The following is a 12,992-nucleotide window of genomic DNA, read 5'->3' on the forward strand; positions in this document are numbered from 1 at the left end:
AGGATCACAAGGGGGCTGAGGTTGGCAGGAGCCTCTGGAGGTCACCTGGCCCAGTCCCTGCTCAAGCCAGAGGTGTCTGCCCAGGCCTGTGTCCCGATGGTCCCAAACAGCCCCAAGGATGCAGCTCCAACACCCTCTGGGCAGCCTGGCCCAGTGCTGTGAAAAACTGGCAGGATATGAATCTGGTTTACAACTCATTTTAACTAATTAATATAAAACACTTTGCAGTTCAGGTTCACAAGGAGGCTGATCTGTGAACACAGCCTGGTCTGCCATAACACACTGCAACGGTTGGCTCATCCCCTGTGAGTCAGTGATCCCCAAATCCCCAAACTGCCTGGTGTTCCAACACCTATCAGAGTCCTTGGGCAAAAGAGAACAATGTCCCCACGGAAGGCAGGGTGTGAATGAAGCACAGCTACCCAGGGGATGAGCGAGGGCCCGTCCCCTGCCTGCCCCACGCCCACCACACACATCAGCTGTGCAGGCAGGAGGGAAGCCTGTGCTCTGCTCTGGAGGAGAGATTGCTAAGTTGTCTCCCTGGAGAGCCACTCAGCAAGTCCAGCCCGCATGTAAATCACTGCATTTTCCAATCAGCAAATGTGCCAGGAGTGGAAGCACTGCACAAGGCCAACTCAAAGCCCTCCAAAACGCATCTACAACAGATCTGCAAACTGCATTTCAAACCCGGGCAGGAACAAAGGAAATGAATAGGCTGAATATGTCCACATAGCAACTCAGCCTCTCGCAGCTCTCTCACAGCTAAAAGAGCTCTGCTTTCCAAAAAATGATGAGCCAAGTCCAAGCCAATGCTAGCGGGAAGTCATAACCCACACAAGCCAGCCACGCAGAGAACTGTCATCACACCTTCCTCTGCCCTCCTGAGCTTTACCTTTACTAGAGATTTCTCACAGCCTTCCTTCCTGAGAGACCATCCTCCCCTCCTCTGCCCATTTCTAGAGACTCAACCGTGAGTCAGCCTCTCAGGGTCATGAAACTACAGCCCAACAGGCTGTGAGTATCACCTGCACCCTTCTCCATGCCACTCCTCCCTCAGTCTCTTTTCCCTCTTTCTTCCATCCTATCTGCCACTGTAGTTTTAGATGGTCACTGCTCTTCCTGAGAAGTGTCCAGCATCACCAGATGCACAGCAAAGCAGGAAACAAAGCCCAGTCTCCTGTCCCTCAGGCAGTGTGGCCGTGGTCATCACTGCAGCTGTGACTGCTGAGAGACCAGAGCCTTTCTTTCCTCAGCAGCTCCTTTTCCAACAGCTTGGCTTTACCTCGGGAGGTGAGGGACAAACACATCTCCTTGCCCAGTGCTCCACAGGCCAGGTCCCCAGCACCAGCTGGGGCTCAGCATCATGGCAGGAAACAGCCCCTGCTCTCCCCAGATCCCTCCAGCTCGGAGCCAAGGTGAGAGCAGCCAGCAGATTTCTCCCTGTATCCGCTTCTCTTTAGCATTCTGTGCAAGTACCAGCATATGTCGAGGCAGGAGGCAGGGACAAAAGACACAGCAAGCGCACGCACAACAGAAAAGGCAGCAGCCGAGCTCCAGAGAGCTGTTCTCAGCCGCCTCCCCGGGTCCTGGCAGGGAGGCTCCACGTTTCCCTTTCCCTCACAGATCACACAGGCTAACACGAGCACAAAAGCACCTCCAGTCGAATGTTTTGGGATGCCCACGCTGGGACAGCAGACCCCACTGCCTTTGGCTGTTCCCTAAGCCTGTGCAAACCCCCCGGCAGCCCAGGCAGGATCCCCAGAGCCCCTGTGGCAGCCCAGGAGCGGGCAGGATCACCGCAGGCCCTCGGGCAGCCCCGGGGCAGGCAGGGCCCTGCAGATGGCTCGGCAGCGGGCCCGGCTACCTGCAGGGTCGGGCAATGCACCGGCGCTGCCCGAAGCCGCCTGGGGACTGCTGCCAGCCAAGGCTGATGGAAACAGCCCAGCGAGGAGAAGGTTCTCCTCCACATCACCCAAGGCTCCTGCAACGCCCTCTCCTCTCCCCTGCCTTCACACACACAGAGCATTTGCAATCACTCTGCTCTCAGCTTATCATTTAACAACAACAGAACGGCACCCCCCCTTACCAAAACACCCACTCCTGTGCCCAGGAACCTCCTTCCCAATGAGAATTAAACGTTACAGCCATCCAGGCTCGGTGCCGCTCAAATACACCAGGTAAGGAACATTGTCAGCTTCACAAGGCAGAAGATGTTTTCAATGTCAGATTCTTCTACACTACAAACAGACTGACACATCACCCGTTGTGTTCAGCCCCACAGAACCGGAAGCGATGCCGTTGTAATTACTATTCAGTCCTGTAAAAATAAAAGCAATCCGTGCGCTGCTAACAGCGGACACCCCGAAACCACAGCCCGGTAACGCAGCCTTGCCCATGGCTGATGCTCCATGACACCGGCTCCCAAGAAAAGGAGCACCTGACCGAGGCAAGGAAACAAAAAGGGCAGTAAATAAGATTTTTAACATTCACCTAAAGTAGACCGGACTGTTCTCCTCATGCCCGCATGATTTGTTTGGTTCCGCAGAAGCCACCGGCTGATAACACCGGCACAGGGCGATTAGTTATCGCGGGTCCTACCCCGCTTATCAGCCCCATCTGCACCGGGGCCAGGCGGTGTCTGACACGGCCGCTCCCCGGGGACACGGCAGCGCTGCCGGGGGAGGGAGAGGGGCGGCCGCCCCCGCGCGCGGCTCTTTGTCCGCCCGGCCCGGCCCGGCCCGGGGGGGCTCCGCGGCTCCCGGGCCGCACCTGCCGGGGCTGCGGGCGGCGCTCCGGGCCGGGCCGGGCCGGGCCAGCCGGGAAGGGGCGCGGAGCCCCGCGGGGCGGGCAGTGCTCGCCCTCCCGGACCGACCGTCGACCTTCGCCCGGCTCCCCAACCCCAGCCCCAGCCACCGGCGGGGCCCCGGCACAGCCCCAGCCCAGCCCAGCCCCGCGGCCGCGCCGACCCACCTCGTCCTCCGAGAGCCCGTACACCGGTTCCGCCGCCGCGGTCGCCATGGAGCCGCTCCCGGGCCCGTCGAGCCGCCTCCTCCTGCTGCTGCTGCCGCTGCTACCGCTGGCCCGCGGGCGGCGGAAGGCGCCGGGAGCCGAGCCCGGCGGAAAGGGGCCGGGGGCGGGGCCGCCCGCGCTGCCGCCGCCGCCGCCGCGGGCCGGGGCTGAGCGCGGCCGCAGGGACGGGGAGCGCGGCGGGGCGGGGCGGGGCGGGGCGGGCGCGGGGCCGGCCCGGCGGGCGGGGAGCGGCACAAAGCGCGGGAGGGGCCGCGCTCCGATCCGCTCCGATCCGCGCCCGCGCCGCTCGGAGGGGAAGGCGCGAGGGATGCGCGCGCTCGCGAGGGGCGCGAGGGGCCGCGAGGAGCGGGGGCGCGCGGGAGGGGCCGCGAGGAGCAGGCGCGCGCGCTCAGGGCGGGCGGGCGGTCGGGAGCGCGCGCGGATCTGGCGCGCGGGGGCAGCGGGCGCGTGGGGAGGGCGCCCCCCAGTGGGCGGGAGCGGCGCAGCCCGGCCTGGAATGCGGGAGCGCTCCCGGCTCCGGACCGGGATGTGCCCCGGGATGTGTCTGGGATGTGTCCGGGATGTGTCCCGGGATGTGTCCCCGCTGGGGCCCGGGGTGGGCCGGAGCAAAGTCCCCGCCGCCTGCGGCTCTCCGGAGCAGTCGGGGGTGGTCGCTCACCGTGGCATTTCTTCCCTGGCCATCACGGGTTTTAGGGAAATAAAACACTGTGGGCACTTGGGGCGAGGGCACTTCTGGGCAAAGTCGAGTCCTGCTTTAGCTCTAAATGCTTTTGATTTGTTCAGTGCCCCTGAGGGGGCTCTGCCCCCAGCCGTGCCCCACAGGGCACGTTTGTCATCCCTCGGTGTCCCCTGGCGTTGCGGTGTTTCAGTGGAAGCTGCTGAGGCAGTTCCAGGCAGCGGTGCCCAGACACGTTTGTGCTCTGATCCATTTACCTCTGAGCGCACAGCGTGTTACCAAAGGCACGTGGAGCTGCTGGCACAGGACAGATGTGTCAGATGTGTCACCACAGCCCAACACGAGGCTGTTCTGGGCATTCAGACAGCTGCCACTGGCTCCAGCAGCCCGCCTCTGTGTGCTCAGGTAATTTGTACCTGTTTCTGTTCCACAGAGCCGAGCAGAAAGGGAAAAAGGAGATCCCTTTTTCTGGGGAGATTCCACAGCAGTCTGTAGGCCAGAAAGTGTTTTTCCAACCTTTCCAAAGCCCTTTGTGGGGCAGGAAGGATGTGACCTCTGCTCAGGCAGCAGTGCCTTGGAGCTGAGCATGAACTGTTAAAGTCCAGCCTGGAGAGACCTCAGCCTTTGTACTGCCACGGGTCCCTCCTGGCCATAAAGCACACGTGGATCAGGCAGTGCAGGGCAGGGCCAGGCACAGCCACGCTGCTCCTGCTGGCCTGGCCAAGGCCAGCCCTCGGGTGGTCGAGCCCACAGCAGCACCTGGCACCAGCTCTTTCCACGGGCCTCTTGCCAGGATGGATTCACTTTGATTCCCCTTTGTTCCGACCTCAGCAGATCATTCCCAGCTCTGGATGTAGCTTTGCCCCCCTGCTTTGCACTCACCTACTTGGTTGCCTTCACAGAAGCGTCTCCAGCACCTCTCCTTCCCTGACACCACGGAAAAGCAGGATTTGGGAGTCCTTTGATTCACATCTCAGTTCTTTGCTCCCATATCCTTCTGTGCTGACACCAAGAGCTGGAAGCCACCAGGAACCTGGCGTGTTTCTATTCAAGAATGTTTCTATGTAATGGAATCCCAGCAGAGTAAAGATACGTGGAAATCTCAGAATCCAGATCTTTCCTGCAGCGCATGCTCATGTCCCTCTGGAATCACATCCCTGGCTTTTTTCTTGCACCTCACAGCACCTGGGCTGCTGGTGGTGTACAGTAAGCCAGCATTCCCACCAACAGGTGCTCCCCAGGGAAAAAACCACCTGTAGAGGAACAGAATGAAAGGATCTGTGAGGCCAGAGCAGAAAATTAGTGCCACTAACAACTCAGTTGGATGGCAAAGCTTTAGTATCACATCCAGGCTGAAGATTACTTGTTTGTTTGGCTGTGCATGTTACATGCACAATTCCTCTTTGGAATTGTGTTTACAATAATAGATGGCCCTGGAGAGATGTAATTCATGTGATAATGCTGACATCAGAAATCTCCAGGTGCAGCTCGGATGATTTATAACTGGCCTCTTTATAGAAGCAAGCCCTATGAATTATTTACAGTTTTCTGAGAAAAATAGATTTAGTATGTCTTATGGCTGGCAGTTCTCCACGAGAGCTGACACTCCATCCACCTGTGCAGGAGGGGAGGCTGCAGTGAGTGGGGCATGGAGAGGAGCAGCCCTGCACACAGCTGGGGCTAGATGGCACCTGGGCATGGGGACATGAGGACTTGAAGTTATGGCCACGTCTCCAGTCACTGCTTCACTGCTTCTCCAGACATTCCAGGCACCCTGACACAAAAATGTTACATTGCTGTGTGTTTCACAAGGAACCTTCAGCGACTGCTGGTGAAACACCTGGTGAAGCACTGAAAGCTCAGCCATCCCCACTCCTTACAGCCATTTGTTCTACACTGCCAGAGCTCAGCCATTTCCAGGTTTTGTGGCTGTTCTTTGTTTCCCTGCTGGACTCAACTGTACCAGCTGTTACCCAAATATTGAAAGAGATGCTGCTCAGAAGTATTACCCAAATATTGGGAGGTGCTACTTAGAAGGTCACTGTAACATGCCAGGAGAGAGACTTTACACTGTAAATCCCTCGTGCTTTTAATCATCCACTGACGGCAGACACAAAGAGAATCCAAATAAACCATGATCTTCCCAAATACAGATGGTTTGGATTTTAGAGAATTGGCTTGAACAGATTAATAGAGCCCAAACCTAAGCAGAAAATGCTCTTTAGGAAATGAGCTGGATGCTTCCAGCTCACCAAACAGCATTATGAGAGCAAACTGCTGCCAGAGGCTGCCCAGAATGACTTGCTTTTTGCTGTTCAATTTATTATTTATTTATTCTCCACAGCTCTGGTGAAATACAAAATGAGAGTGCAGAGGTGAAAATCATCCAGACAAGGCTCTCTTTGGTTTGATGTGGCACCAGCTGCACAAGCAGTTTGGTAATTCTTGTGTCTTTTAAATGATTATTGTACTTCAGTGACTGCCAAGGGGTATTTAAAATATTCTATTCACACTGTATTACTCATTCCAGTGAACTTAACAAATCATAAAAGTAGTAATGGCAAGGTACAGATTTTGCCCAATTGGCTCTTACATCGTGGTTTGAAACAGGATTTCATGGTTTCTGCAGAGGAGGAAATAAAATCTGCATCACACTGGGCTGAAATGAGGCTGTGCACAGACACACCTCAGCATCGTTCAATATTTAATGGTGTTACTTAACAACCTTTTGCTGAAAAAAGGCTTTTCCCACTGCAAAGCCTCGCGCTGGTGATGATTTTTCTCCTTCCTTCTGGAAAAATTTCATAAGAAATGTTAATATTTTATCAGGTTGCTGTTGGACTAACATAATTGCCCCTGTGTTCTCAGTATATACCTTCCTTGAAGCATTATTGAAATGTCTGGGGGCTGAGCATGGTTCAGAACACAGAAAACTAGTAAAAGATTAACTATTTAAAAACATGTCAGTTTTTTATAATGTATTATTGAGAATGTCATAGAAAACTCATCAAAGCTATAAGCCAAGTTGAATCAAGCTCCCACAAAACATAAATTGTTAATTGTTGCTCAGTTCCCAGTGATGATATGACACTGCAGGCATGAGCAAGAAAAGAAAGATTAACCCTGGAGAAGTCAAGAGAAGCCCTGTGTTCCTGTCAGCAATCGTAGTTTACAGGAAAGGAAAAACCCAACATTTTGGGGCTATTTAAAGAGTAATAATAGAACTGCACGAGGTGTGGTGCCACAACACTTTGGACAGGAGCTGCTAATTGTTCTGCAAGGCCTTTGATACAGCCAGTGGCCTGTTTTCCAGACAATTCCGTCCAGCTCACTGTTCTCCCAGAGCATGGAAGTGTTCTGGGCAGTGTGGGAGTGGAGGGGCCAGGTCCTCAGGGAGCAGAGGCAGCTGGGCAGTGCTGTCACAGGGCAGGGGCTTTTCTTCCAGCTCAGTACTTAACCTGAGGATGTTTTACCTTGCTTAGCCCATGAGCAATCCAAATACCATGAGATTTGTTCTGCACACTGTTTCTTTCACTTGGATTTCACATTCTGTCTGTGTTAATACACCTCGGGTTTGCTGGGATGTGTGTGCTACTGTGAATCCCAGGCAGACATCCCCAGGGAGGACAGCAAAAGAGGGAAAGAGGAAAAAAAAAATGAAACCTGCAGCATTTCTGGATGTGAAGTTGCTCAGATTTGCACAGTGTCGGGCTCACTGAGCAGTGTGTGAGTCCCAGCTGCGTGTGACACTCCCCTGTCTGGGTGGGTGACAGGGAGGGAGAGCATCCAACAGACCCGGGGTTGAGAGCTGGGGGTAGAGTCAGCCACTGGAGCTTTCCACAGCTTCCATGGGAAAACGGGTGTTCAGGTGAGTCACACGGGCCTGAGTCAGGCCCAGAGCCTCTAATCTCTGGAGCATCTCCCAAGCAATGCTGTCCCTCCTGTTCCACCACGCCACAGGCCACTGCAGGGCCAGCAGCTCTCCCTACTGCTCCCTGGGCTGCTCACCCCTTGGGGGAGGAGAAAACCCCAGACCCAAAAGACTGGGGTCATTAACATTCAGGCTCATCTTGCTTGGTCTCTTGTCCCTGGAACTGGCCAGAGTGGAAAATTACCTCCTTCTGTTGGCCTCTCTATAATTCTATGCAATTTGATTTCTTCTGGTTTCTTATATTATGGTGCACAGGAAATAAGTATCAGCTGTGCATCTTCTCCAGAGATTTGTGCTTTTATGGGCCCATAACCCTCTCCTTCAGTCTATTTCCTGCTGTGAATCTGAAGCACACCCAGTCCCTCCAAGATCCCCAGTTTCCTCAACCTTTCCAACAATCCATTTTGCAATCCTCACCCTCTTTTCCTCCCCTCCCAGCCCGTTACAGGGAGTGAGAGCCATGACAAACACAACCCTGAGACAGCAGACCTGCACCTTCCTGTAAATCACTTTTTGGCTGTGGGTTTGGTACTTGCAGCTTTGGGGAACCCCACCTAACATGGATTTTCTTAGCTCACATCCTGCTAAAGCTGCTGTGCCACCTGAGGAGCTGCCACCACACCACCCTAACACAGCCAAGGTGCCATACTCCGTGTGAGCTTCAAATGTGTCTGCTGAGGGCACAGTTCCGTGTCCTGCAAGCCTGTTTTGGGCTGGCATAGCCCCAGTGAAAGTCCTGCACCAATGCTTTCTGGAAGGAAGGGGGAAGGAAGGGAGAGGTCAGCTCAAGCTCTGGAGCCCTGCCCCTGGGAAGAGGGACACAGAAATGTGGGTCTCATGGAAGTTTCCAGATTGTTGCCTGTATTGCTCATTCTGTGCAGGATCATCAATAGGGAACTCGCACTAAAATCCCTCTCTGCAGATCTTTAAGGAGACATTGCTGTGTTCAAGCTGGAGAGCTCTGGGAAGGAGCCCAGCTTTTGCAAATCCTCCATCATTCCTGCCCCAAACTGTAATCAGCACAGCCACCCCACCCGTCCCATTGGAATTCCAAATCAAGCATGCATATCTCCTTTCAGGGTGGAGATTTCTCCTGCACTTTGGGTTTCGTAACTTCAGTGTTTGGGTTGCAGCTGACAATCATTTCTCCTGTGTCTGCAGGGCATGGAATGGCTTCTCCCATTCCAAAAGCCAAGCACAGCACAGGAGCTTTGTGGAGGTTTATCCAAGTTCGGACAAGTCCTCCTCCTCCAGGGAGATTTTGGAAGCATGAGGACAGATTTCTCACAATGGGCTCTCCCTACTTTTAGTGTCATCTTTATAGAGGAGAATTCCTTCATTTACCTCAAATCCAGACAGCCTCAGGATTTTGCTTCTTGTAGAATTGAAGGCAGGTCAAAGTCACAGTCCCACCTGACCATGTCTGAAGGAGAAACAGGAGTGATCCCGAAGACATGACCTTTAGACCCCTTAAAGTGTGACAAGCATACAATTAATAACAAATTACTTCAGTGGGGTTTGGCAAGAAATCTCAGCTCCCCATCTTTGTTCCTGTCCAAAGGAGAGATGTTTGGTATCCCTTTCTCAAAAGCAGCAATGAGCTTTACCATTTCTGTGCCTTCATTTCAGTTGTGTGACTTCAGACAATACTGACAGGTATTCCTGAAACCAGGTGTAAGAAGCTTTCAACCATTTCCATACAGGACTATAAAGATCTGGGAGAAAAGTGACATTTTGTGGTTTCCTTCAGGTGATGTCCCCAAATCAAATCAAATCTTTTAGGAAATACCTGCTCTTTAATAAAACATGCTCATTAGAAGAAGGATAATAATAACCTGGAGAGCCTGGTAGATCCTTGGACACAGAAAGCAACAGCATCCCACTTAAAGGGGTGGAAGATTCAGCTCCAACCCCACGAAGTTCTTGCCAGGATGTGGCACCCATCCCATCAGCTCAGATTGAGGCATTTGGATATTCCTGTTCCATGAGCTGTTTGGTTCCATTTGGGTTTGTATTGTTTTTTAAACTTTCTGTCCATTCAACCAAAGCAAACTGTCATGGCACAAGTTATTGACTGAACTTCCCAAGGAGCTTTGACCCACAGGAATACTGCAGCAATAAAATTGCAGAATATTAATGTGTGAGTGTTTCACTAGGATTTCTGTGAGTGTGACTGCAGTAGGGAAATGAATCAGTTGTCTGTGCTTAGTGGAATTATCTTTATAAACAGTTCCCTTGCAGGATGAAGGGCATACCATGAAAGCAGCCATGTGCAAAACAGCCAGAATATTTTCCCTCTATTCTCTTATGCTGTTTGTCTAACTTCAGCTCAAGCTGCCCAACATTTCCCCAGAGACTGGGGATGGTTTGGGAAATGCAGGGTGTCTCTCCAAAACACAGATTCTGAACGGTCTAATAATTAATTGCTTTGGATTAACAGTAGATGAGAGCTCTGGTGTAGGGTAAAGAATGCCAGGTAAGAAAATCCATATTCCAAAATCCTCCTGGAAATACTCAGTGTCAGTCTGTGGAGGAGTCCAGCAAGGCACTTTCTCCCTGGCTGTAAGGCCCACATGGCACCCTTGGCCCAGTGTCCCCTGGCTGGGCAGGCTGAGGGAAGAACAAGAGGGAACAAACAAAACAGAGCAGAGGGAAACAAGAGGGATTAGTTGGAGGAGAACTGGGAGGAGAGTAGTGAGCAAAAGGGTGAGTAGGAGGAAAATCAATCTGAGCTGTGGGCGGCTAAGAGGTACATAAAGCCATGAAGATGGTACCAGATTAGAGTCGTGAGTCAAACACTGAAGCATGAAACAAGTCTACAAAGGATATCCCAGATTCTTCTAATTCACACAAAAACTTGGGGAAATAACCCCTCTGCCACACACCCAGTATTCATCATGTGCAGTAAATAATGCTCAAAGGTGACTCATGGAGCTGATGCATATATGTGGGGTCAAGTGGTGGCACAAGTTCCAAAAGTGCCCAAAATACAAGGAAAGAATAGAATGGGATTAAGAATTGTGCCAAAATGTAAAAACTGAGAATTTTTTGAACGGCCTTACCCTGAAAAAGGAGGAAGTTGTATGGTTTATACTTACAGAGCCAGCTTAGGGTCTGAGGAGGAATCAGTTCAATCCACCCAGCCTCTGAATTACACTCATGGGCATTTTTCCTCAATCAACCACACAGAGAGTACAGACACCTACCCTGGCAAACCAGTGCCAGATTATACAAAACCTGTGATGTTTTCTATTGCTGTAAAACCTTATCTGCCTCACTATTTATTTCTGTGAGATTACACTTCTTTATAGCACCCTCTAAACTTCCAGTGGCCATGGGTGAAATTCAGTCCTGAACTGGCTGAACATCATGTGGAGACTGTTCTCTTGGTGCTTCCATGTTCATCTCCACCTGGTATGCTGGGAAGAGGAGCCAGAAGATGCAGTGAGTGACACCTCCTCTGGACAGAAGAGCCTCCAGGTAGCAGCTCATGCCAATGCAGAACATGCTCTCCAGGGATGGGATCACATACCTCGTACTCCAACCACCCTCAAAAGAGCAAACTCCTTCTCTGACACTGAAAGATCCAGAGATAAATCTTCATCAGCAAGGAAGACGTACAGATCTGTCAAAAACAGCATCTGAGGCTACCTGAGGTTCAGGAGGTTGGCATTTCTGTACCAGACAAACACGTTTTGCATTTCTGTTCATAAATTCTAAGCACAGTCATTTCTGCTGACACTCATGGGGCTGACAACACATGGCAGAGGGAAGCTGGGGACAGCACAGCTCTATCCACCCAAGTGAGGCTCCTCGGAGCTTCTCTGGCAGCACAACAACTTGCAGGAATTCTGAGTGCAAGAAGAGGAAATAGTAATGAACCAGAGCCTAAATGTGTTGTTTGTCTGAGGGTACAGGCTGAACACTGCAAGGAACCCAATTCCCAGCCTCCCTAAACAAGAGTCAGGAAGAGTTCTCCAGAGATGTGTTAAATTATTCTAGAGTAAGGCTGATAGCGTGACATCTGTGAGAGCCTGTGCAGCTCCTTTCCTTGCTGAGTGGGAGGAGGATTAGCAGAGAAAGAAAAAAGGCATCAGGGAAGGTGTTCTGTGTTGTCAAAAGCCCCAGCACGTGTAACTCTGTGGGTGGCTGCACATCCTCACGGAGTCCCCACGGATTGCAGGGCTCTGCCTCTGTTCTCATCAGCCAGAGCTGGGCACATCCTCCTGTGGGCACACACCTCGCACAGGAATATATATGAGGGATGTGGTTTGGTCCAAATAGCAGCACTCTTGAAGAAGCTGCACAAATTTAATGCAGATGTGCCTATATCAAGATTGCTGAGATTTTTATAGACCAAGGCACACAAAGCATAAGTCACATTTACCAGCAATCCAGTGCTGAGGCATTTCCACTCTGCTTACTTTGGGAGTTTAATCAAATGAGTGCTATCACCATCTAACATCATTAATCAGCCATTTTAAGCAGTAATGGAGGCTTAAAGCAGGATGAGTGAGTGAATTTCTAGTTAGCTCATGCTTCTCTGCATATTCATTTTAAGTCTTGAATAGAATCATAAAATATCCTGAGTTGGAAGGGACCCACAGGGATCAGCAAAGTCCAACTCCCAGCTGGCCAGTACAACCTCTCCTTGCCCCCGTTCTGTTTCAAATCAATCTTTGCCACAGCTCCACATGAGCTCTGCTCAGTGATTCCTTTTCTGGAATACTTTCCCCTTAATTTCAGGCTTCAAGCCACATCTAGAGGGAGCAGCATTTCAACTTCCATAATGGACCTTCCTTGGTGCAAAGACCAAAAGAATTTCTTTGTCCTGTGTATATGGAGCTTGCAAAAGAACCATGGGAGCTATAAGCCAGGAAAAGAAGAAAAGGATGCTGTGACAAGTTATATATATATATATATATAACTATATATATATGTGGCCACTTTATTATAATGCCTCTATTTTATTTATATATATATACATACATGTATATATATATACATCCATGGCTCTTGGTACAGGCCCACTCATGAACATGTTGCATAAAATGACATTGAGAGGTGGCTAAAATCAGCAGCTTTCCTCAAAAACAAACAAACTGAGTCACTTTCACATGTCTGTGGTAAAACAGAGAGATGCTGCTGCATGCTGGATGAACCCTGTGGATCCTGGGGACAGCTGCCTCCCCAGTCCCTGCAGAACTGGCAGTCCCTGGCTGCTCACAAGTGGCTCCTTACCTGTTCCTGTGTGCAGGGAACCACTGCTGGGAGTCTGTGCACAGAGCTGGGTGTGCTCCTTGCAAACTGCTTTTGCAATAGACAAAAAATAACAATCCACATAACCTATTGTTC

At 51.5% G+C, this 12,992-nt stretch overlaps 1 protein-coding gene across 2 annotated transcripts in view; it reads right to left on the reverse strand.

Annotated features, from left to right (window-relative positions):
* The window catches only part of LOC310922704 (E3 ubiquitin-protein ligase NEDD4-like), an 86,917-nt gene extending 83,855 nt beyond the window's left edge, over positions 1–3,062 (reverse strand). For both annotated transcript variants that reach the window (XM_083883447.1, XM_083883446.1), the window contains exon 1: positions 2,971–3,062. In XM_083883447.1, the coding sequence (XP_083739573.1) occupies positions 2,971–3,018 (48 nt within the window). In that variant the 5' untranslated portion in view covers positions 3,019–3,062. The remainder of the gene's footprint in view (positions 1–2,970) is intronic.
* Positions 3,063–12,992: the final 9,930 nt, after the last annotated feature.

The sequence above is a fragment of the Zosterops lateralis genome (assembly GCF_965231275.1).
Source record: "Zosterops lateralis genome assembly, chromosome: Z".
NCBI classification, from domain to species: domain Eukaryota; kingdom Metazoa; phylum Chordata; class Aves; order Passeriformes; family Zosteropidae; genus Zosterops; species Zosterops lateralis.